We start from the raw sequence: 26,375 nt of genomic DNA on the forward strand, positions 1-26,375 counted from the left end.
TTGAAAGTCTAACTTTAATTATAATCACCCTGTACTTCGCTCAGTGGCGCTCACGTATTTCCGTTACGCAGCTGATCTCTTCGACTTTTCAGCCTCTTTTCTCGTGATATCCTTCTGCCATTGAACTAGACCTCTGAACTCAAGAGCTGTCCACGGTATGTTGTGAGTGAAGTAGATCGACCGACAGAGTGTGTCAGCGCAGAGTATCGATTAAGTTTGTTTGTACACGTGCTGGCTAAAATGCCAGACACCTGCACTAATGAAGAATATGCAGATATGATGTGTATTTATCGCTTCTGCGGTGGTAGTGCTCCTGCTGCCGTCGAAGAATACCGTGCGCTTTTCGACACGTCGAGTTCCAAATCGTAGTGTGTTTACATGGCGTGAAACGCGCGTTCTTCCATGTTCTCATTTTTCTTCTGACCTTGTAGCTCACCAGTCTGTGCAGGAACGCTATTACCTCTTTGAAATCGCGCAGCATAATTCTACTACCAACATACGGCGACTTTCTGCACATACCAGTGTACCGCGAAAACTGTACGACAATGTCACACGACTAGAATTTTGTCACCGGTTAATGACAACTATCGTTTGCTCCCATTAATAATATTTATTAATGGAGCAACGCTTACACGGAATGGAATCAACAACATATACAATAATCATCGATGGTCGCACGAAAATTAATACAATACTGTGGAAAACTATTCCCAAGTTAGTTTTCCGACCAGTATTTGGTTCGGCATAATGTACATCATGTTGATAAGCGCAGCAATTTTAGAAGAGCGAATAACGGACCAGAATTAAGTGCAACATATATATATATATATTTGAAAATTCGCTCGTTGAACTCATTGGGTATGCTTCTTTGGCCACGCGGACTGCAACGTATTTTCAGCATGACGGAGCCCCTCCACATTTTGCCAGACATGTAAGAGAACATTTCGACCGTACTTATCCTGATCGCTGGATTGGTCGTGGTTGTACAATTAACTGGCCACCGAGATCGCCAGACCTTGTGCCATTAGATTTTTGTACAGATGAATACTTGAGATGAACTGCTTGGTCGCGCCATAGACCCTGCTGCCGTCACTACGGAACGTGGAGAGGCAGTCAGAGAAGCAATATATGTTCTTCCAAGAGTGCACAAATGTGCTGAAGTTGACGATGGGTTATTCGAACATTTATTGTGAACTGTAGGACAGGAGTCATAAGACGTTTACGATAAGGCTTCGACGTGAACGTCTTAAAAATACGGGTTTTGCAACTGATGCGTTGTAAAACGCATGTTATAGTGTTTACTAACTGCTGTAGATGTGGACATATGTAAATATGACAATCTATTGAATAACACAGAAAATAAATAACAGTGTACATTAAATGTGTTCTCTCTTCGACACCGTTAGGAATAGGGAGAATGTTGATAACAAGATTTTTGCTTCAAATGATTGATTCTAGCATAACTCTGTATACTGACTATTCCGGCTCGTGTTCAGTATTAAGTGATAATAATGTAATAGGTATAAGCTGGTTTATGTTATTATGGAGCTTTTACTGACTTGCAGGTCTCTGTATATTGATGAATACGATGTCGGTATGAGTGGATATCGCAGAAGACTACAGTCCAAGGAAAAATCTGCAGGAGTTCCTTGACCAGCACTAGGGGTCAAATGACTGATGATGATGATGATAATAATTATAGTAGTGTCAACGCCCTAGGTTTCTTTTCGTTTATATGTGGTAATAGCTGAAATAATTCCCAATTTCCCTACCCCCTTTTAAGAAAGAAAGAAACAAACACACACACACACACACACACACACACACACACACACAGAGAGAGAGAGAGAGAGAGAGAGAGAGAGAGAGAGAGAGAGAGAGAGAGAGAGAGAGAAGAACAAGCGGCGACAATGACATTTTTGTAGAATTGTAGAAGTGCTTATAAAAATTTCTATTATTGAATTGAACAGTCCTGCAAGTAAGTAAATATAATAGCTATATAAGGCTTGTTTTCCACGATATGTGCAATGTGAATACGTTACTGGCACAGTAACCGAGTACTGTCAAAGGAGTATGCAAATATAAGGTAGAGCCTTCAGAATTTTGGACATTCATACGCAGGAACAAATTTTGTATCACAACAGTCAAAACCGTCAAATACACACACGATTACAACAAACTAAACTATCAGATGAGAGCTTGTGATTCATATAAGAGTGCCAGCGCTGAAACTAGGAGTGCACCAAGAAGAACTTTCCAGTAAGAAACATTTCAGTAAAAGTTCGACACCGCTGATAAAAGCTGTTAGTTTTCCGTCACCTTGAAACGCACACGAACGGCAACAATAGTGTTACTGCGAGAATTTTCGTAAAGCCACAGCAAGACAGATCGAACGGCTAATTTTCGCAATAGGGGATGATATTTGAAGTGTAGCAAAGCGTAAATCAAATGTGTTACCTAGAGTAGTGAACAGAAAATATCCATAAAGGAAATCGGATGAAAGAAATGGTAGCCAATGGAGCGATTTTTGATACGTCGTTGATCGACAGGAAAGGCTGTTTTAATTTACAGCAACACGTCAAAGTTTCAGGCGTCAGTAGACAGCAGTTTGCGGTTCGCCTGTTTAGTAGGCTGCCGGCACCACCTAAAGGTGTGGCGGGTTGCGCACATATCGAGTAGGGCGTTGTTTATGGCTGCCTGAAAAATTTGACGTGAGAAGTACTCAGAAGTATACACTGTAACAAGGCTCTTCAGCGCTTGTCAGCGTATTACTACAAACTGCATCATCGGGTGTCGTTGTTTCAGTACTGTCACAGCAATTTCTCAAGTTCTCTCTTGTGTCTTCTTCACTTAATGTCGCTCCGCGTTTGATACAGCAATGTCTTAAACGAACAAGATTTGAGTGTTACGTCCCGCCGAAAATGAGACGGATCATGAGCTCTGATTTTGTAAGGATGAGGAAGGAAAAAGGCTGTGTACTACTCAAAGAAACCATTCTAGCATTCACTGTAATTAATTCAGGTAAACTACGGAATTCCACTCCCGGCTGGTCGGACGAGGATTTGAACACCGCTGCTTCCGTATGCGAGTCCTGAACGTTGACGAGTCAGGCAATCTTCTCGCTAGCAACTTGTCAAACACGTATCCTACCTGCCCCTTCTTATCTCTTAGTGCGGTTTTACTTTTTTTCGTGTAATGCGTGGTGTAAGCGAGAGCTGCAGCTCGGCCTGCTCATCAGGGCCACCAATCACCAATCGTAGATAATGTTGAATTTTTTTACCAGCTCTACTGGTCCCTTTTTAATGGGGTCAATCACTATTCAGGGAGGCTTTTTTGACTAGACTATTATTCTTTGAATGTAAAAGACAAGTTAGGAGAGCAAGAAAGGTGCACTTGATTGAATTTTGTTCCGGCTATCAAGGAGAAAATGGTGTTGCATAATTAACGTTTGCAATGATGAAACTCACATTTATGTGTAATGACTTCGGGAATATCTTTTTTGTCATGTACTTGGTACTCATAAACGCGATTTATATAGTGAAATACTTTCATGTGATAAATTCATTGTTACTTTTGTACATTAAAAAACCACGAGGTTTAATAAGAAAAAATTAATACTACATCTGAAGACGTCTTATTATGCGATATGCATCAGGACAAACACAACATTCTTCAATGTACAGCTATCGCTCAATATCTCACTTGTTAATACTGCCTTCGTGTTCGTAGACATTCAAGGAAACGACCGCCTCGTACATCTATTTTCAGTTTCCCACTTACGTTTCACCCGCCTAGACGGGGCATTAGTGGATTTCTGTTTTCTTTTCACCTCTCGGTGGCTTATCTTGTTCCTATCTGTAAAAAGCCAGCTGCACTCCACAATACAACCTCTTTAATATGTACCATCACCTGCTTAATTATATAAAGGTAGCAAAATGAGAGCTTTCGAACGGTCTCTTCGTTACGAGATAAATTTGTCGTCTATTAAGGAGAGTGACAAACGGTCTTATAGGCTTTGCAGTGGGCAACAAGACAACACTCCAAGAGATTCGCTGAAAGCCATTCACAATGAATGTACCCATCACGGCAACGAATCCACTGAACCAGTGACTTTCTCCTTTCCCTGCTAAAGTAAAATTACTCACTGTTAAAGGAAAGATTCACGTATCAAACCGAAGAGGTGAGAGGACGGTGACCTTTGGGGGTGGGAGTTTGAATATAAGAGAAAATGGTTCAAATGGCTCTGAGCACTATGGGACTCAACTGCTAAGGTCATAAGTCCCCCAGAACTTAGAACTACTTAAACCTAACTAACCTAAGGACTCCACACACATCTATGCCCGAGGCAGGATTCGAACCTGCGTCCGTAGCGGTCGCGCGGTTCCAGACTGTAGCGCCAGAACCGCTCGGCCACCATGAATGTAAGAGACTGGGCACTGCTAGATGATGCGTTAATTCCTTCTCGCGAGGGCAGGTTATGATTTGGATGGTGATTTGGCTCTTAGTTTAGGTAAGAACGCGTCAAATGCCTTTCGTATTTTGATTTTAAACCTCCCATTCCTTCCAAGTTTTCCGAAACAACATTGCGGCTTTTACCCCGCTGTTGCGTCTGAGTCACGTGACATACTACGAGGGAGTAGTCAGAACTGTAATGTTGCACAATGTGCACGTGTAGAAGAGCAACCTAAAGCCGTCGGCAAACGGACCGTGCTGTCGAACATTAACGTTGAGCGTGCCAAGTTCAACGTGCTGTTGAACGCACAGGAACGATACGACTTGTGCATACGGTACGTGGGCCCCAGCGTGGTATAAGCGATCGCAACGCACTCCACCGACAGTTGAGGGATGTTTCTAGTTCGTAAATCACACTGTTTACTCAACGGGCGCGCGTAAAATGCCCACGTTAGCTCTATTAAAAAGCACATTTCTTCCATCGTCCACGAAAAGGAAAGTACCATGTCCAATCAATAAGGACACAGGCTCATAAGAGTTCCATTACAAGCAATGCGTTACAAGTGTGGAATACTTGTCCGCGTGAGATAAACATTATTTCATCATTCCCACATTTTAGTAAAACCCCAAGGTCAGTCTTACTTGATCACTGTTCCTACCCAGTAGCAGAACCTTTTCAACATGTGAATTACGATGCGTAAAGGAAGAAGGAGCAAAATATCTTTATACAAGTAGCGCTAGCTATCCTTTAGATTAAGCCAAACGAACAAAGTCATCCCTAAGAAAAAGGTGAACTTGTATTTACATAATATCAAATATTATAGTATATACTTATATTAAACTAATAATAAAGAATCAGAACCTAATAAAAACGCGAATGTTAGGGAAAAAAATTGGCTGTGTCAGGACGCGAACCACTGGCTCAACAAAAAAACTCATTATTGGACAGTGACGTATTCATTAAGCTACAGCAACATCACGCCTGTCGTATCTAATGATAGTATCTTACAGGGCGCTAAAAACCTTAATCGTGGATATGTTTCTAACTGAAATTTAATTATAACAAATTGCACCAAGAACAAAGCGTTCTGGGTGGATCTTCAGTGTGTCGGTGCCTTCAAATAGCCTACTCTCATTATACGCAATTATATTGCCACGAATATGATGTTTCTCATTATTTTATTGGAACGAATCACACAGTTAACAACGGGCTTTGCAGTGGTTCTCAATTTGCTGGTGCTCGGAACGGCATATATAGATATAGGCTTGAAATGAATGCCAATATGGCGCTTCATAACTCTGTACTGAAGGGAGACGGCGTGCGTGTGACGTAGTGGCGTTGTGCCATCTCATTGGTCAACGCTCAGACGCATGACATGCCAGATATTTCTCTGCACCTTCGGAAAGAGTCCCGAGCGTGCTATTCCATGCTGTGACGTCAAACTCAGCAGGCTCAACATTCGGATGCACGGTTCGTGTGCCGACGGCTTAAGGTCACCAGGGACGCTAGAAAGCAGCATCCTAAGTGACGGGCTGTAGAGAAGCTTCTAGAAGGAATAGAGGTCAGGAGGACGGCGCGTGATCGCATGGGAGGTGCGTCATGCGAGCCTTTACAAGCGGTGCTGCTGGAGATACCGAACACGGTCTGTCTCAGACGCTGGACCTGCGTTACTGTGTCCCCGGCACGGGACTTAGTTTCTTGTGGCACTTAACTGCTGACGGTACATAAGGATTGCACAACGCAGTCAGTAAGTTAGTGCCTCGTAGAATTCCAGAGTAGTTTCCTACCGTACTTTATTATTCAGTCCCAACCATTTATCAGAGTTCCTCGTCCCTTTTCCACCGATTTTCCTTCCTGAAAATTTTCCGGTTTGTATTCTCAGGCGCCAGGTCTACGCGTCGGACATCATGCAGTGGTCCCGGGTTCGATTCCCGGCAGGGTTGGAGATCCTCTCCGCTTGTGGACTGGGAGTTGTGTAGTCATCATCATCGTCAACTCAGCATCACCGACGTTTAAGTCGCCCAGTGTGCCATCTCCTGAAATAAGGCTTGCATCCGGCGGCCGAACTTCCTCGGGTGGGGCCTTCTGACCACCAATGCCACAGGATTATTTCATTCTTACATGTTGGACGAGCCACTTCACAACGGTAGAGAGCGTCAGCTACGAACCTCATCCGCTAGCAGGTCATTACACTGTTTTCTAATTTAGACGAATTTAATGTATGACATCACTCCTTTTGGATGTTGTGATATTTTGTGTACTACTTTAGTGTCTTTCCTATGTTTTGAACTTTATTACATATAGTTTGTTGTTATGCTGCTGTTAGTAGTATAATTTCCATTTAATTTATCTTCATCACTACGAGGTGCGACAATAAATTAATGAGACTGATGTGAAAAAAAAGTTGCTTGACGTTTCAGTCAAGTTTAGTGTTGTCTCCTTCAAAGTAGTTCCCTTCTGACTGCACACACTTTTTCCAGTGCTTCTGCCATTGGGGGTTACATTTCTGGAACTCATCTTCTGAAATACCCTCCAAGACCCTCGTCACAGCTTTTTGGACATCTTGTGTCTTGTGTTGTTTGAAAATGGTGTCCCTTGACCGCCTTTTGACTCTTGGAAACAGAAAAACGTAGCACGGAGCGATGTCGTAAATAAGGTGGCTGTGGTAGTACTGAGGTTAAAAATTGCTGTACTGACAGAGCAGTACGGGATGACGCATTATCATGATGCAGAATCCAGTTATCAGCAATGTTGGCACAGACACGAAGAACACTTTTACGAAGTCTTTCTAAAATTTGTTTTTACTAATATTGGTTAAGTGTTTGTCTAGGAGCCATCAACTCTTTATGAACAATTCCCTTGGAATCAAAGAAGCACACAAGCACGCATTTCACATTTGACTTTGACATGCGAGCTTTTTTTGGTCTGGGTGACCCCTTTGAGTACCATTGCGAACTTTGGCGTTTTGTCTCTGGGTCGTACTGGAAAAAAAAAACAACTATCATCGCCAGTGATAACACGGCTCAACAATTCTGGATTGGTTTCCGTTTGCTCTAACAGATCGGTAGCCACACATTTTCCCGTGTTTCTTGCTGTTGTGGTGTGAGATTTTTGGGGACCATTTTCGCACAAATCTTCTCATACCAAGATCTTCAGTTATTATTAGACGAACGGTTTCTCTATTGATGTTCAGTTCTTCTGCAATCATTTTCACTAATAATCTTCGATCAGACCGTACGAGTTCACGCACCCTGCCCAAGTTGACATCCGTCTGTGAGGTCGATGGTCGTCCACTGTGGTCTTCATCTTCAACATTCGTTCTGCCTTCATAAACATTTTATGCCAACGAGAAACTTGAGCTCTTGAGGCCGGCCGGTTTGGCAGTGCGGTTCTAGGCGCTTCAGTCTGGAGCCACGTGACCACTACGGTCGCAGGTTCGAATTCTGCCTCAGGCATGGATGTGTGTGATGTCCTTAGATTAGTTAGGTTTAAGTAGTTCTAAGTTCTAGGGGACTGATGACCACAGATGTTAAGTGCCATAGTGCTCAGAGCCATTTGCACCATTTTTTTTGAGCTCTTGACATAACCTCCTCTCCAAAAGCCTTCTGAAGCTTACCGTTTGTTGTCGTAGCGTTTTCACCCAATTTAACACAAAAAGAAATGGCATACCGTTGCGCAATATTTCCGTGACGAGAGACACAAACACACGTTAACTTATTACAGCACAGCTCACGACTGAGCAGTTGCATCGATGTGCCGCTTGGACTAGAAGCAGCTTATAGACCAAGGTCAAAGATATTGTGCCTACGCAAACCTGCAGGGTTGCCACGTCTTGCAAAGAAAATCATTCTCATTACTTTATTGTCGCACCTAGTATATTACGCGTTAAGTGTAATTGGCTACTAACGTTCGCCCCTTTCCCTCACGACAAGTGAACGTTACAGCAAAAAAATACCACACTTCCATTCATACAAAACGTTATTACTGATTCAGCACCTCTCCGTACGACTCAGAAATGTAGAGGTAATGACAGGAAGGCGTTTAGTTTCCGAGTCAGCGGGCGTTCCACTCCCCTGAATTGGGATCCCTGCTGAGTAACGGCAGTGTCGGGCGATCGGCTCGCAGGACGGAGGTAATGAGTGCGCGGCGGCTGTTTGCGGGCGCTGCTGGACAAGGACATCGCATTACGGCCCCGGCTGGAGGCCGCTCGCCGCCCTCTCGTTTGAGCGTTTCGCCGGCGATCGCACCTAATCGGCTGATCGGCGCCATCCAAATTGGCAATCTGTAAGCGGGGTTACAGCTTGTTTCCGTTTATTGCCGGACTGGGGCACCCGAGTGGCCCTTGCGCCTAAGCCAGCAGGCCGGCAGTCTTGCAGCGCCCACCTTTTTGTTTCTGCTTGTGCTTCGCGTTTAACTGGCAAGCTGCAAGTGCCCTTCATCTTTCTCTACTCCGCCGTGCTCTCTCCCGTAACTGAAACTGACAAGTCTGTGCTTGAATGGAGGGACATGACAACGTCAAGACAGAAATGCGACTACAATCGGATTGTTGGAATGTTAGGGCCAAAATATCAGAAGGACGTACCACGAAGAGATTTCCTTGCCCTATACTGTACGATGACAAAAAAATAAAAGAAATGTGGCTTGGGTGCACAAGAGCATCATTTGTAAGAGTAAAACCTTCATATGTGAAGCGCAATTAATTACTCGTGTAATCACGAACGCATACATTTTGAGAGTCCTTAGAAAATGTAGTCCATCAACAAAGGAGGTGACTTACAGAACACTCGTTCCACCTATACTTGAGTATTGCTCATCATGTGGGATCCGTACCAAGTCGGGTTGACACAGGAGATAGAGAAGATCCAAAGAAGAGCGGCGCGTTTCGTCACAGGGTTATTTGGTAAGCGTGATAGCTTTACGGAGATGTTTAGCAAACTCAAGTGGCAGACTCTGCAAGAGAGGCGCTCTGCATCGCGGTGTAGCTTGCTGTCCAGGTTTCTAGAGGGTGCGTTTCTGGATGAGGTATCGAATATATTGCTTCCCCCTACTTATACCTCCCGAGGAGATCACGAATGTAAAAGTAGAGAGATTCGAGCGCACACGGAGGCTTTCCGGCAGTGGTTCTCCCCGCGAACCATACGCGACTGGAACAGGAAAGGGAGGTAATGACAGTAGCACGTGAAGTGCCCTCCGCCACAAACCATTGGGTGGCTTGCGGAGTATAAATGTAGATGTAGATACATGTACTGACGATTACTGCCAGTCTTTAAAATTCGAAGATAAAGTCCGTACGAAAAAGGGATTTAACAACCTTGGTGATTTCTGTTTTGTGGGAGTTAGGCTGTGGTCTGAGCCATGTTTCAGTGACTAAATATTCGGGAAGTAAGTGTACTGCGACCAAAATGGATTGTTTTTATTTTTAATTTTTTTTATTTTTGAGGGTTGGCGCTCTACTGAGTGGTAAAGTGGATCCCCTGATCAGAGCGAGCATCGCAGGGACACGATAGTCCGTAAATTCACTTGTAGTGTCCCGTTGCCTGAAGGACGTCGATAAGAAATCCCGCTTACTCGTGGAAGGCAGGCACCAAAAGAATTTTCTTCTCGAATGAAAACTGTTTACGGTGAAGGAGTTATGAACAGAAAAAGCGTGTGAAAATGATGTAGGCAGGTTAGTGGAGGGAGAAAAAAATGTTCATGACGGAGAGAGGAGTGGAAGATCTTCCATATTGACGTAAGTTCGGGCAAAAAACTGTGAAGACCACCGATTGACAGTGGATGAAATTTTTTTGTTTCCACAACTCTCCAGAACTCTGTTATACGAGACACTCACAGAAGCGCTGGGATACCGGAAACTATGAGAAAAATTGGTCCTTAAAAATGTGACGGAGAAGCACAAGAAAAATCGGGTCAATAGCGCCGGAGTTTCTTGAGCGACTTGAATCGTACGGTGAGCATTTTCTGAGCTCTTTGTGATTGCGGGTGCAACGTGAGTGTCTCATTACACGACTGAGAAAAAAAGATAGTCTTCACAATAGCGTCACATCAATTAACCACCTGTAAACAGTTCAAAATCACAACTTCGGGCAACAAAATTATGGTTCCTGTGTTTTCGGACCCGAAAGGTATCATTTGTCTGCCTCAGGGGGGAGACCATCAATGCACAAAGATATTGTGAGACCCTAAAAGAACTCAAAACGAGCATTAGAAACACAACAAGGGAAATGATGACGAGAGGAGAGTGCATGTTGCACGACAACGCCCTTTCGCACACTGTCTTAGCCATCAAGGAGCTCTTAAACTCATTTGGTTTTGATGTTCTGAATCACCCTCGTATTCCCCTGAATTGGCGGCTTGAAATTGTCATCCTTTCCCCTTACTGAAGGCGCACAGGAGTGAACTTAAATTTTAAACGGAGGAGCAAGTGGAGTAAGAGTCTAAAGTGGAGCAAGGAGCTAACGGGAGAGTTCTTAGAGGAAAACAGAAAGATGCTTGTACCACGGCTCACCGCATGTACTGAACGGGATGACGATTATGTGAAAAAGTAATCAACAAGTGTAATAGTAATACTCTGTAATTTCTTCAAATACACTTTCTCTAAAAAAGTATAAAAATCTAATACACTCGTTTTCTGGACATGCCTCGTACTAATACTTGAGGCATTGTCAAACGCTATAAACACGTAGTCAGTTTCGAAATTTAAAAAAGTTGAGCCAGCCGAACTGACCCTTTAACTACCAACCTCTTGATGGCCTCTGATGCTCTCCAAGCATTACGAGACAAGACATTAGTCACTGAAACATGCCGCAGGCCTCATCGTGCCTATAAAATAAATACCACCAAGGTTGTAATTACCGATCGCGGAAGCTTCACCGTATCATCAAAAGGGATTTTACGTTACAAATTTAGCAGTGCTTCCTTAAGAGTACGCTACGACAGTGTCTTGGAACTGAATAGAGTACGCCGGTGCAAATTTATGTTAGACTGTCCATTTTTATTGTTACTTCACAAGACTGCAACGAAATTACATGATGGCGAACAAAATTACAATGTGATCGGTATACGACTGGCATGCGATAACACAATAGTGCACATATATACCAAAGGACAATACAACTAAGCCATGTCATTGCTGAAATTTGGAAATTTGTGGCAAGGTCCAATGGGACGAAACTGCTGAGGTCATCGGTCCTTAGGCTTACACACGACTCAATCTAACTTAAACTGACTGACACTAAGGACAAACACACACACCCATGCCCGACGGATGACTCGAACCTCCGACGGGGGGAGGTGCGCGATCCGTGCAAGACGCCACAGACCGCGCGGTTACCCCGCGATCGAGTCCTCCCTCGGGCATGGGTGTGTGTGTTTGTCCTTAGGATAATTTTGGTTAAGTAGTGCGTAAACTTAGGGCCTGATGACCTTAGCAGTTAAGTCCCATAAGATTTCACACGCATTTGTATTTTTTTTTTTTTTTTTTTTACCCCGCGTGGCTGTCATTGTTGATGTTCGCAGTACAAGAACAACGAAATGTTAGTTGTGGTCAGAAGCAGTGAAACAGTTTGAAATTTACAGCCAAAGTAAGAGGAGAGCGTATCAACTGCTGGAAAGAGTCAAATGGGAAACAATTTCAGTATCTAACAGTAGTCCTTTGATAAGTAGAATGCATGACGGACATCGTGTCAGGAAAATATGAACAGTTATGTGCGTGAAGAAATGGTTTTCTCGATTGAATTGCAAACAGGTAACTACTGCAGAATTACGAACCAGCCAGTAATGGACAGTAAATTCGGTGGAAATGCCCGTCCTAGTCGAAAGGAACTACAAGAGATAGCCATCTACAGGGAAAGTCATGGTAACAGGTGTACCATCAGCACAAGAGTCCAATGTGAATAGTGCTCTCTTCAGGGACATTAGTTAGAAAACTTCATTACGTGAACTGAAATACACTGATGTGAACCTCCAAAAACAATATACGTGTTCAGAAATGTGCAGATGACTATGAAGGTGAAGGAGGTAGTGCTAAGATGGTTACGGGTGGCGCCACATTTTTGTGGATAGTATCCACGAGCTTGTGGACACGTGAAGCAAGTTTTTGCATAGAATGATGACCGTTCCATGAACATCGTATCAGTCATTTCTTTGGTAAAAAAATTAGTAATGTTGCAGGTGCTGCAATCACTCACCAGCCATTACACCCCGTAACGATTTCTTGTTACCTAAGACCAGACAAAACACAAACAGCACTTTTCTCGGAAAAAAATTTGAAGAATCCTACATCAGTGCGTGTATTGACATTTTCTGTTACCTAGTGGATAGACGACTTTTACATGTGCTATCAACACACGCGCGTCTCGGTAGCCTACACATGCAATGAAGTTCTCTCGCCGAAACATTAACTTTCCTTGTCTTAAATTATTAAAGATCATATATTTATATTCGCTGATCGTGAAAGTTCATTTATAATATCGTTCAACATTTACAGTTCACTGTTTGTTCATCAGTAAACGATATTAACGGAAGTATTGATAGATTAGCAAGTATCCACTGGCAAAATTTTAGGTCGCATTGCTGTATGCTCATTATCTCTCCAGGACTACCATATTCTGAACTGTTGGCCTTATTTCAGAGACATATACACCACTACACTAAAGTCCTCCCGAACAGGCCATGAAGGCCCAATGTGACCGACCGGCCGCCGTGTCATCCTCACACATAGGAGTCACTGGATGTGGATATGAAGGGGCATTTGGACAGCTCACCGCTCTCTCAGCCGTACTTCAGTTTCCGAAACCGGAGCCGCTACTTCTCAAACAAGTAGATCTTCAGTTTGCCTCACAAGGGCTGAGTGCATCCCGGCTTGCCAACAGCGTTCTACAGACTTGGTGGTTACCCATCCAAGTGCTAACCCAGCCCGATAGCGTTTAACTTCGGTGATGTGACGGGAACCGGTGTTACAATTGCGGCAAGGTCGTTGGCGAACATATACATCACTAAATGTGTTGAGATACTGAAACTTGTTTACTTAAACATTTTAAATAGCGACTGTTTGTACAATCATCGTCTTAAGACATATACTGTTCCTTCCGAGGCACATGATCAGTAACCCGACGAAGTGAATGTGTGCCTCGAAAAAGACGCCATCACTGTGTTGTATGGATGGAGCTTTTCGTGTACTCGGAGCAAATGGGAAATGGAAAACTGAGTATAATCATTAATCACCTCCCTTAGCTTCTTTATAAAAGGAAGGAATAAAAACGCCTTACGGTACTGCATATAGGACAATTTCAAAATGCACTGTATACAGATACAAAGCTTAGTCGAAGCACTCGCTGACCAACTCGGTTAAAATCCAGAAAAATTACACAGCGTTAAGTGAATAGCCTGTACTCAAGTACCAGAATTATGGGTGCTTTAATTATCATTCACTGCGTGATAGGACAAAACTTAGCGTTTACTGCATTTGTTCGTCCCGTTCAACTTAATCTAACGGTATTTTTATTGATGTATTACAGAGTTGCGTGCAGTAACCCATTAACAGTGTTGAAATACTATAAAATAAATATTCGGGAGGGTACGGGCCGATGATATTAATCTCAAGAGAATGCTTGACAGTGCTACTCAAGAGGATTTTATGGTGTGACTGTCTACATAAGTTCATGAACACTAATATTTTATTTGTGGGGAGCCAATTCCAAGAGTCTGTCTTGAATCTCGAGATTGATGTTTCGTAAATGTATTGTGTTTAAGTATCAGGGTCTCCATGTTTACAGAATACTTAAAACGAAAAGCGTATAAATTAGTTTAAATTTTTATAAGTTCTATAAACCGTTTTGTAACTGCTTAACCTGTATTTTATGTAGAAGCTCTTAAGATATAATATTAATATCAACATGATTTATGGTAAATTTTACAAATAATATACATTCATCACGAATACTTGTAGGTTAATATGTACGATGTATTTCTGACAAACACACATTTACAGTTTGTTAATTATGGCCATGTAGGCGTTTGTAATTAAAATCGCTGCTTCAGAACGCGTTAATTTATTGCTGCCCATCCACGTACCCCTCGTACCCTCCACCTCTAGCAGAGTTTTGTAAGACGTAAAGTAACTGTAGGTCTTTAGATTTCATGTTCAGATGAATACTTGATAGCACAGAAAAAAATTTCTAGGATGGGCTGCTATGTCAAAACTTTTTATGATTTATGAACAAGTCATTAAATTTCAAATTATTACTATTAACAGTTTATAATTCGCACAGCAATAATTTAACAATAATTAATGTGTTTGGCGTTATCAAAATCTTCAACTTCCTGTTCAAACGAGTGTTTTCGTCTTGCTATTCTCACCTTTCTGGACGTGGTGACTTGCAGACATGACGTAAATACAAACGGAGCACACTGTTCACCTGTGTGTTTGAGAATGATGCAAAAGTTAATGGCTGAAGCAACTTACCTGGGCACGTTACTTCGGCATATCAGCGAAGTCTCGGCGACGACAAAGAGAGGAAGAAATTTTAACGTAAAGTCCGAGGAAGGTTGCGGCAGAAGCTTTGTTGGAATTTATGCTGATGGAGTCTAGCTAAATAAGAACGTTCGAAGTTTTACTTGACACATTGTCGAAGACTCTCGTTTATGTGACGCACGTAAATTATAAAAGTTTATGAATAAATCTGTTACTCTGCAATTGATTATACAGGGGTTGCTACTTCTCTGAAACGCTAGAAGCGGTCTCACTGTTTAGGTGAACGTCAGTGAACCATCGAACCTATTCGGAACGAGGTTAATATCTCTATAACATAAGAAAAATAAATGTAAAATCTGTTCTTTTATGCTATGAGCTAAATAATACTCCCCGTTTAATTTTGCGCCACGACATTTTCAGAGCACGTTACCCAGACATACGAATTACATTCGGAAATAGTGAATCTTTCGCGGAATCTGGCGTGTCCTCCTACATCATTCCATCTTGCTATCTACTACTGCTTTTTTAGGCAGCAGCTAACAGACTTTCTTTCTTGTTCCTCCTGAACACAAGCAAGTCAACTAAATGATGCAACGCGAAAAAATAACGATTTCAAAAGGGCACTCACTAAACAGGGCGTGCTGCGGTACGATGTCAGGAAAACAGCTTTGTATAAGCGACGTCCTGTTGATTCTCTACATGCAAGTAAGTGTATGATGCTAAGCGTCAAGGTGTTGCGAATAATCTATAGCTTTGCGCTTGCAGCAAATATGAGAACACATAATCAAACGCACGCGCCACCACGCTGTCTGTTAGACGCAGTTATAGCATGAAACAATACCAAAAGAATCTGAAATACAATAATATCACTGTCTGTAAGCGCTACCCACCAGCGAAAAGATGGAGAGGTAACGTACGTAGTGAAAAGTAACGATTCGAAAATGCCTCAGGGGTGACATAAAGTGTGTAAATGAAGCCAACTCTTTTTCTCTTGGGGTATTGATTCCCACATATTTTGCGGTCGAAGGCGACCGGTATCCAATGAGCAACCGAAAGAAGTTCTTGACAACTTTTGACACTGCTGAAAACCAGCTGACAATTAAACCTTTCTCTACGGACATCGCGGGTCTACAGCCCTACTGAACGCGATCGCATCCCTTTGGAGTGTAGCGCCACCACAGTGTTTCCTCTAGTACACGGCCGGCCGCTGTGACCGAGCGGTTCTAGGCGCTTCAGTCTGGAAGCGCGCTGCTGCTACGGTCGAAAGTTTGAATCTTGTCTCGGGTATGGATGTGTGTGTTGTACTTAGTTAGGTTTAAGTAGTTCTAAGTCTAGGGGACTGATGACCTCAGATGATAAGTCCCATAGTGCTTAGAGCCATTCTGGTACACGGGGTGAAAGCAATAGGGACTGTCGAAAACCATTCGAAGAAATCTGAATGTGATCCGAAGTAGTAAATGGTTTTCATGCTTTTGCAGCCCTCCAGGTTCGCGCCCTCTTGTGGAGTGATCTCGTCGGGGTAGGGGATGGAGGGTGCGATAAAGACAAATTCGTGAATAAGATGGCAAACTGTCCCCCCAAAGACCCCCCCCCTCCCACCTTTGGGCACACCGACAGTCCTCCCGCGCTTCTTTGTCGAACACTAAAAATTTGCTCCTGGACAGAGACAGCCATTCATCGATTGCTAGGCACCAGTGTGACAGGTAGTCATTTCGACACACCTCAGTTGAGGTGGCTCTTCGTCGCTGTGTCGAGCTTGCTGGTTGCTTGCGAAATGTAAGGAGTGTCGATAGGGATTCCTGCCACGTCAGCGCCTACAAATCAATGACTGCCTGTCTCTATAGAGGGACATTTTTCAAGTGCCCAACAAGGATACCCAAGTGGCACCGATGGTGTTATCGAGGGGGAGAGGGGAAGCGGGGTGTCTTAGAGGGAACGTTTGCCGTTTTATTCAAGCAAGTGTCACTGTTGCACCCCGCCACAATCACGCCACAGGAGGGGTGAAAAAAGAGAAACGCTTTTGTGGGGTCGGATTAACGTTCAAATTTCATCGATTAGTTTTGAAAGGTCCAAAGTGGTTCTATCCTGCACGTCAGAGCAAAAATTGCAATTGCGCCACCCGCCAGAGGGATACAAACACATTTAATGAAATTTCAGCCCCAACGTGTCCTTAGACAAGGGTTGAATCGAACGGGCGGGGGGGGGGGGGGGGGGGGCGTTAGCAGTGTGAAGATTGTCTAGAACATCGTCTTGTTGCTCGTTCGACTGTGAACTATTGTTTTCGACCGCGAAATGTATGGGAATCAACGCCCCCGGAGAAGGGTGGTTTCCTCGACGCCCTTTATGCCCATCCTGAAGCCTTTTCGTGGCGCTACTGAAAGACGTTGTATGTGTAATGTTTTCCTCGAGCAACTGTAAGGAAACTGCGCGATTACGACGCTGGGCGTCGTTATTCTGACTGCCGTCTAAAAGGCATTAAAGGAAAGGGTTTACTACGGATAAGAGGAATTGTGCCCGCCTTCCCGTTGTTTAACAAGTCCACTGTTGTGTTGGGCACTGAAATTTGGCGCCAGTGTGAGCGGCGCCGAGTAGTAGCCGCACTTTCTGAGACGCCATGTCACGGATTTCGCGGCCCTTACCGGCGGAGCATGGGTGTGGGTGTGCGTTGTTCTTAGCATAAAAAAGTAGTGTGGAAGTCTAGGGACCGATGACCTCAGCAGTTTGGTCCATTAGGAACCTTTTTTGCGCCAAAGTCACATCAGTAACCGAGAATGAAATTTTCACTCTGCAGCGGAGTGTGCGCTGGTATGAAATTTCCTGGCAGATTAAAACTGTGTGCCGGACCGAGATTCGAACTCGGAACCTTTGCCTTTCACGGGCAAGTACTCTACCAACTCTCTTTTTTTTAAAAAAAAATCTCATTTTTGTTCGTTTTTCGTTCGTTGTATCTGCACGGGGCAGACGTCGAAGGACACCCGTTTCAGTTCGTTGTTGATCCTTTCACTCACCAGCTCTCTGACCGAACACGCTGAGCTACCGTGCCGGCTCTCCAACTGAGCTGCGCAGGCACGACTCACGACCCGTCTTCACAGCTCTAATTCCGCCAGTACATTAATCTGCATTATAACTCACGTAAACTTCTGAGCTCTGGTCTTTTTCTTTTCGTATATGTCGACACACTGCTGTTCGGAGGGTCGCCGTGTCCGAGGGTGGCGCAGCAGGGGGTCACGCTTTTGCACCATTACAGAGTATTACATGAAAAGTATTCGCAATTGCGAATATTATCAACCATCAGCTGTGTAATGGAACGGCGACAATGAAACTTTGTGCTCGACCAGGATTCGAACCCGGATTTTCCACTTATCGGGAGCGGTCGCCGTACCATTAGGCTACCCGAGCACGACTCACAGTCGCACCCGAACCTCTGTATTTCATCAACCATGAGTATACAACCTGAACTCTTACATTTATTATGTATATAGGGGAGATATTGTAATTGAAAGTCGCTTCCCCAGTCTTCGCAGTAAAACACCTACTTGGGCATTATCATTTGTTGCAGGTCGTGGTTGACGTCTCACATGTGGCTGAACACTTCCTGTTTCCTTACATAACGTAACTACCCGGCAAACGGTATGATGTCGTCCAGGATACCGAGCAGCATACGTAGCACACGCCCGTTGGGCATTTGGATCACAATAGCCATTCGTCAACACGATATCAATCTATTCTGCAATTGGTAAACGGTCCACTTTAACACCAACCATAGCGCCATCTGGTTTCCCACCTTCAAAAAATGGCTCTGAGCACTATACGACTTAACTTCTGAGGTCATCAGTCGCCTAGAACATAGAACTAATTAAACCTAACTAACCGAAGGACATCACACACATCCATGCCCGAGGCAGGATTCGAACCTGCGACAGTAGCGGTCGCTCGGTTCCTGACTGTAGCGCCTAGAACCGCACGGCCATTCCGGCCGGCTCCCCCTTCAAGCTAGACAAGTTTCGTTCTTTGTAGTTTTTTCGTTTGACACTTATTTCATGAGATATTTGGGCCGGGCACTATCAATGGACCACCCTGTATACGACACTGCACCTGTGTTATTCAGTCGTACGATGCAATGTTTCTCCGGACGTGCACGTATGTCCGAAGGAACAAAGCATCGTACTTGTGAACAACACCGGTAGTGCAGTGTCGTATTACAGAGTAAGGCTGTAGGAATCTTTGAGATAAATTCGGAAGGCAGTTATGGAGTTTGTAAAACGTGATTCTTTAATCGCGACGCGCAATGCATATGAAATATTGAAGAACACATTTTTTTTGGCCCTCTCTCCGCCGTAGAAGCTGTTAGATAGGCAACCCTCAGCTGGGTCTGTGTGGTCCCTTCAGCCGTTTAGTAATATACCGGGTGATCAAAAAGACAGTATAAATTTGAAAACTGAATAAATCACGGTATAATGTAGATAGACAGGTACAAATTGATACATATGCTTGGAATGACATGGGTTTTTATTACAACCAAAAAAATACAAACGTTCAAAAAATGTCCGACAGATGGCGCTTCATCTGATCAGAATAGCTATAATTAGCATAACCAAGTAAGACAAAGCAAAGATGATGTTCTTTACAGGAAATGTTCAATATATCCACCATCATTCCTCAACAATAGCTGTAGTCGATGAATAACGTTGTGAACAGCACTGTACGAGGTGCATTCCAAGTTCTAAGGCCTACGATTTTTTTTCTCCGGACTGGAAAGAGATAGAAACATGCGCATTGTTTTAAAATGAGGCCACGTTCATTGTCAATACGTCCCAGAGATGGCAGCACTGTACGGCAGATGGAATTTTACCGCCAGCGTCGAGAATGAGAACTGTTTTAAATACTTAAAATGGCGACGTTTTCGTTACTTGAACAGCGTGCAATCATTCGTTCTCTGAATTTGCGTGGTGGGAAACCAACTGAAATTCATCGACAGTTGAAGGAGACATGTGGTGATGGAGTTATGAATGTGTCGAAAGTGCATTCGTGGGTGCGACAGTTTAGTGAAGGCAGAACATCGTGTGACGACAAACCGAAACAACCTCGGGCTCGCACAAGCCGGTCTGACGACATGATCGAGAAAGTGGAGAGTTTTGGGGGATCGCCGAATGACTGTTGAACAGATCGCCTCCAGAGTTGGCATTTCTGTGGGTTCTGTGCACACAATCCTGCATGACGACCTGAAAATGCGAAAAGTGTCATCCAGGTGGGTGCCACGAATGCTGACGGACGACCACATGGCTGACATGTGGCATGTTGCCAAGCAATGTTGACACGCAACGACAGCATGAATGTGACTTTCTTTTCGTCGGTTGTGACACTGGATGAGACGTGGATGCCATTTTTCAATCCAGAAACAAAGCGCCAGTCAGCCTAATGGAAGCACACAGATTCACCGCCACCAAAAATTTTCGGGTAACCGCCAGTGCTGAAAAAATGATGGTGTCCATGTTCTGGGACAGTGAGGACGTAATCCTTACCCATTGCGTTCCAAAGGGCACTACGGTAACAGGTGCATCCTACGAAAATGTTTTGAAGAACAAATTCCTTCCTGCACTGCAACAAAAACGTCCGGGAAGGGCTGCGCGTGTGCTGTTTCACCAAGACAAAGCAACCAACATCGAGCTAACGTTACGCAACAGTTTCTTCGTGATAACAACTTTGAAGTGATTCCTCATGCTCCCTACTCGCCTGACCTGGCGCCTAGTGACTTTTGGCTTTTTCCAACAATGAAATACACTCTCCATGGCCGCACATTCACCAGCCGTGCTACTATTGCCTCAGCGATTTTCCAGTGGTCGAAACAGATTCCTAAAGAAGCCTTCGCCGCTGCCATGGAATCATGGCGTCAGCGTTGTGAAAAATGTGTACGTCTGCAGGGCGATTACGTCGAGAAGTAACGCCAGTTTCATCGATTTCGGGTGAGTAGTTAATTAGAAAAAAACTTGAATGCACCTCGTAAAGCATTTCCGGAGGTATGGAGAGGCATTCGCGTCGGATGTTGTCTTTCAGCATCCCTAGAGATGTCGGTCGATCACGGTACACTTGCGACTTCAGATAACCCCAAAGCCAATAATCGCACGGACTGAGGTCTGGGGCCAAGCATGGCAAAAGTGGCGGCTGAGCGCACGATCATCACCAAACGGCGCAGGCAAGAGATCTTTCACGCGTCTAGCAATATGGGGTGGAGCGCCATCCTGCATAAACATCGTACTTTCCAGCAGGTGTTTACCAACCAGGCGGGGGATGATGCGATTCTGTATCACGATTGTCATGCGCAGTCACTGACTGTCCAGCGACATCTGTCGGACATTCTGTGAACTTTTTTAATTAATTAATTAATTTTTTTGTTCTAATAAAACCCCATGTCATTCCAAGCATGCGTGTCAATTTGTACCTCTCTATCTACATTATTCCGTGGTTTATAAAGTTTTCAGAGTTATACTGACATTTTGATCAGCCGGTAGATAATCGACAGGATTCCCGTCGCGCCAGGTCAAGTTTCGGGTTCGGCTTCGCCCTCCGCACCTGTCGGTGGGAGGGAGAGCGTGGTGGCGCGCGCTGCCCGGCCAGCGGCCTACCTGCGCCGCCCACGAGCGGGTCTTGGCAGCCGCCGCCTCCTGCTTGGCTTGTTGCTGCTGCTTCTGCGCCGCCGCGTGCTGCTGCTGCGTCTGCTCCATGATCTGCTGGATCAGCTCCAGCTGCTGCTTCGTCAGGCCGTCGTTGCCCGACGAGCTGCTCGTCGCCTGCAACAGCGCCAACGCGCGACCCGTCTCAGTTACGCTCATACACTTACTAAATAAAAACCAGACCGCGCACTGTCGCTAGTTTCGCGTCCCCACATTGAACGTGATAGAAGCCGCCATTTGCAGGGAAACAGGGTTCGTTTGTGTGCTGCTATCAATTGTAACAGTATGATGGAAGCAAAGACGAAGACGGAAACAATGTTACATTTCACAGGTCAGTCATTTCTGGGTGTTTGTTACTTTCTATTACTTGTATATAGTATTTTCATGGAGAAAGAATACATCATGAACGTTTGTTTTTGTTTAGGTTTCCCCTTACAAATGATTTTCTAAATCGGAAATGGATAGTTTATAACGATATGTTTACGTAATGTGTATAAATAAACATACAGTTAGAAATGTCCCCATTCGTAGTCGCTAATTATAACAATATGTTTACTTTTGTGCTGCAACATATAGCTATAATCAACGGTGGAAATATATTTGCGAACGCCGACCGTGTGCGGCTGTTTCTTGTTGGAACGTCTGATCAGACGGAAGTTGCATTGCAGACGACAGTAAATGCCTATTCAAAATATAATTATTTTTGGATAGCTCAACATGAATTTCCTAAGGGACCGTAGTTTATCATGCATTTGCCAGTAGAATTTGGCGCGGAGAAAATATTTCGCCGGATGCAACTTCCGTCCGATTTCGACGAAATAATTCGTGACTGTGGACTCTCTATTTGGCAGAAACACAAAGAAACTTAAATAACTTCATGAAGGAGTGAGACATAGATTCTATATTAAATAAATAGTCTATACACCAGTTCCATTTAACTCTGAATTTATGGCAATTAATAGATGAACTTACACTGCAATAAAGGATTTAACATGGATGCCGTTTTGACTGGCACTTCTCTTCTCGTAATGAAAATAATTCCTTTGACGTTTTCACATACACGTCGCACAATAAATCTACGGCTATGCAGTATTGCACTTTTACTTTACACTAAAATAATACTATTTTTAACGATAATAATAAGGTGGTCTCGCGGTTCTAGGCGCGCAGTCCGGAACCATGCGACTGCTACGGTCGCAGGTTCGAATCCTGCCCCGGGAATGGATGTGTGTGATGTCCTTAGGTTAGTTAGGTTTAAGTAGTTCTAATTTCTAGGGGACTAATGACCACAGCAGTTGAGTCCCATAGTGCTCAGAGCCATTTGAACCATGCTGTCAGTGTGTATAATTTTGAACATTCGTTTTCCAGTTTACCAAGGCAATCAAATATATATTGAGTATGAGTCAGAGGTAGGTCAAATAATTGCTTTTAGATACTGCATATGTGTTGACAGGTGGTTATACTTCGTAAATGGTAAAATATTTGATCAAATGTTGCAAACTCAACCACTTTTAGAGGTGCTATCAGTGTTAAAAACTAATGCGCGAATGAAATTTCTACGGTATTTAAAATGATATGGGTTATTACAATTAATCAAACCAAAATTCGAGTGTAGACAATACTGTGCTAAACAAAAGTAAGCGTGCAAAATGTACACAGGACCTGACAGGAAAATTACGTGAATTACATAATAATAATCGTACTGTCTGCTACTTTGAAAGTTTCATGTAATTATCAAGTGCAAATAACTCTTATGTTGCTGTTAAAGTTAAGATGTCGCTTGTGGATGATGAAACAATGATTACACAGTTTACCTTAACATCAATCGGTACTACCTATAGTGCAAAACATTAACAGTAAATAAACAGAGATGTTAGAGAAAGTTATACATGCAGCACTTCCTAGCGTATATAACTGGCAGTAAATTTCAAATCTTAATATTCAGTAGCGTTAAATACTGTAGTTAAGCGGAATCACAAAAAAGTGAGACGTTTCGGCGTAACCAAAAGACAATAGGACAACATAAAAAAATCTGCGGCGAGAAGATAGGAACGAATGACCAACCTAGTGTAGGGTGCACAGATTATCCAGAGATTAAGAGACTTGCACAGGCCACACAAGAGTGTTGAGTTAAATCTAATTTTTTGTTCAAAAGTTTCAAATGGCTCTGACCACTGTGGGATTTAACATCTAAGGTCATCAATCCCCTAGAACTCAGATCAACTTAAACCTAACTAACCTAAGGACATCACACACATCTATGCCCGAAGCAGGATTCGAACCTGCGACCGTAGCGGTCCCGCGGTTCCAGACGGAAGCGCCTAGAACCGCTCGGTCACGCCGGCCGGCAAAAGAGTTGTAAAACAACCGTAGGCTATCTCAGACTATCCTAAGAAAGCGTAGCTGAGATAGTTTTCGTAGTAGCTTTGATCGGTTAAGACTGTAGCCGTGTTACCTGCGAGTTAGGTGTGTTGCATAACTGTCGAGCGTTACCTCATTTAGATCACTTCGTTTGCGTAGGCGATCAGTATATCACTAGATTCCCCTAGAAACCAGAAGCAGTAAACCGCCTAGAAAGTACGTGAGGATAGTCGGTGTGCCTCTGTGTGGGCTCTAATCTCTGATTTTATCCTCATGGTCTCTTCTGAGGAGGGAGCAATACACTGCTTGACTCCTCGGTGAAGGCATGTTCTCGAAACTTCAACAAAAGCCCGTACCGAGCTACTGAGCGTCTCTCTTGCAGAGTATTCCACTGGAGTTTATCTACCATCTCCGTAACGCTTTCGCGATCACTACATGATCCTGAAACGAAGCGCACTGCTCTCCGTTGGATCTTCTATATCTCTTCTATCAACCAAATCTAGTACGGATCCAACACCAGTGAGCAGTATTCAAGCAGTGGGCGAACAAGTGTTCTGTAACCTACTTCGCGTCACTGCTACGGTCGCAGGTTCGAATCCTGCCTCGGGCATGGATGTATGTGATGTCCTTAGGTTAGTTAGGTTTAAGTAGTTTTAAGTTCTAGGGGACTGATGACCACAGATGTTAAGTCCCATAGTGCTCAGAGCCATTTGCACCATTTTTGTGAGCTCTTGACATAACATCCTCTCCAAAAGCCTTCTGAAGCTTACCGTTTTAATTTCAGTAATATAAATGTGACAAAGTCATGAAGGAGGTAGGCGAACGTTATCAGAATACTTAGTAATTCTCCATTTAGTCTGAATGGGTCGCAGCTTAAAAACACAATCATCAGGCAATCAATGACTTTATTGTTCATATGACGCGTTCCTGAATTTATCCATCATCAGATATCCAAGAGCAATTACTGCACATAGATAGGTCGTTTCAAGTTGTATGTGAAAGAAAAATTTAACATACATCTTGAAATGCCACATCTACGTACAGTAATTGCTCCTGTATATCTGATGATGAACACATTCTGAAACCCGTCGTAAGAGCAATAAAGTCATTCCTTGCCAGATGTTTAACTTTTACCACTGTGATGCAGTGAGCCTGAATGAAGAACTACTAAGTGTTTTAATTTCAAGTTTGATGTCGGATAACAAATGACAAAGGAAATGTTTCCTCGTGTCCTGTAATTACAGATTACGAATTTTCTGACTTTTTTTCTTTATTTGTATTGTGAAACCTTCCTCCTTATCAAATTTCATCACTTTACTACAACGTGAAGTACCCTATGCAGAGTGTAACAAAAATGTTGTTGTTGTGGTCTTCACTCCTGAGACTGGTTTGATGCAGCTCTCCATGCTAATCTATCCTGTGCAAGCTCCTTCATCTCCCAGTACCTACTGCAACCTACATCCTTCTGAATCTGCTTAGTGTATTCATCTCTTGGTCTCCCTCTACGACTTTTACCCTCCACGCTGCCCTCCCATGCTAAATTTGTGATCCTTTGTTGTCTCAGGACATGTCCTACCAACCGATCCCTTCTTCTAGTCAAATTGAGCCACAAACTTCTCTTCTCCCCAATCCTATTCAATACTTCCTCATTAGTTACGTGATCTACCCACCTAATCTTCAACATTCTTCTGTAGCACCACATTTCTAAAGCTTCTATTCTCTTCTTGTCCAAACTACGTATCGTCCATGTTTCACTTCCATACATGGCTACACTCCATACAAATACTTTCAGAAACGACTTCCTGACACGTAAATTTATACTCGATGTTAACAAATTTCTCATCTTCAGAAACGCTTTACTTGCCATTGCCATTCTACATTTGATATCCTCTCTACTTCCACCATCATCAGTTATTTTGCTCCCCAAATAGCAAAACTCCTTTACTACTTCAAGTGTTTCATTTCCTAATCTAATTCCCTCAGCATCATCCGACTTAATTCGACTACATTCCATTATCCTCGTTTTTCTTTTGTTGATGTACATCTTATATCCTCTTTTCAAGACACTGTCCATTCCGTTCAACGTAACAAAAATATACGGCTCAAATTACAGGACACATTCCTCAAATGCAGACGTAGAAACTATGTTATATGAACATGGCCGTGGAAACGCTTTGTTTCCATGTTGCAACTCATTTCTCCAACTCATTAATCATGGGAAACACAGACGAACAGAACGCGCCAGCATACCACATGCAACTCTTTCTCACAGGAGATGTTCAATCGCCGTTGTAGTGAATCTCGGATGCGCTGATGTATCCCTGGAGTATTATGTATGGTTTCCCAACCTTCCATAACACGGCCACGGAGACTCTGAAGATCTTGTATTGGGACTCCATACATAAGAGCTTTCAAATGT

At 43.5% G+C, this 26,375-nt stretch overlaps 1 protein-coding gene across 2 annotated transcripts in view; it reads right to left on the minus strand.

Annotated features, from left to right (window-relative positions):
- Window positions 1–26,375, minus strand: part of LOC126338532 (serine-rich adhesin for platelets-like) — a 2,400,280-nt gene that overhangs the window by 430,136 nt on the left and 1,943,769 nt on the right. For both annotated transcript variants that reach the window (XM_050001562.1, XM_050001561.1), the window contains exon 8: window positions 21,548–21,712. In XM_050001562.1, coding sequence (XP_049857519.1) covers window positions 21,548–21,712 — 165 coding nt within the window. The remainder of the gene's footprint in view (window positions 1–21,547; window positions 21,713–26,375) is intronic.

The sequence above is a fragment of the Schistocerca gregaria genome, chromosome 1, assembly GCF_023897955.1.
Source record: "Schistocerca gregaria isolate iqSchGreg1 chromosome 1, iqSchGreg1.2, whole genome shotgun sequence".
Classification (NCBI taxonomy): domain Eukaryota; kingdom Metazoa; phylum Arthropoda; class Insecta; order Orthoptera; family Acrididae; genus Schistocerca; species Schistocerca gregaria.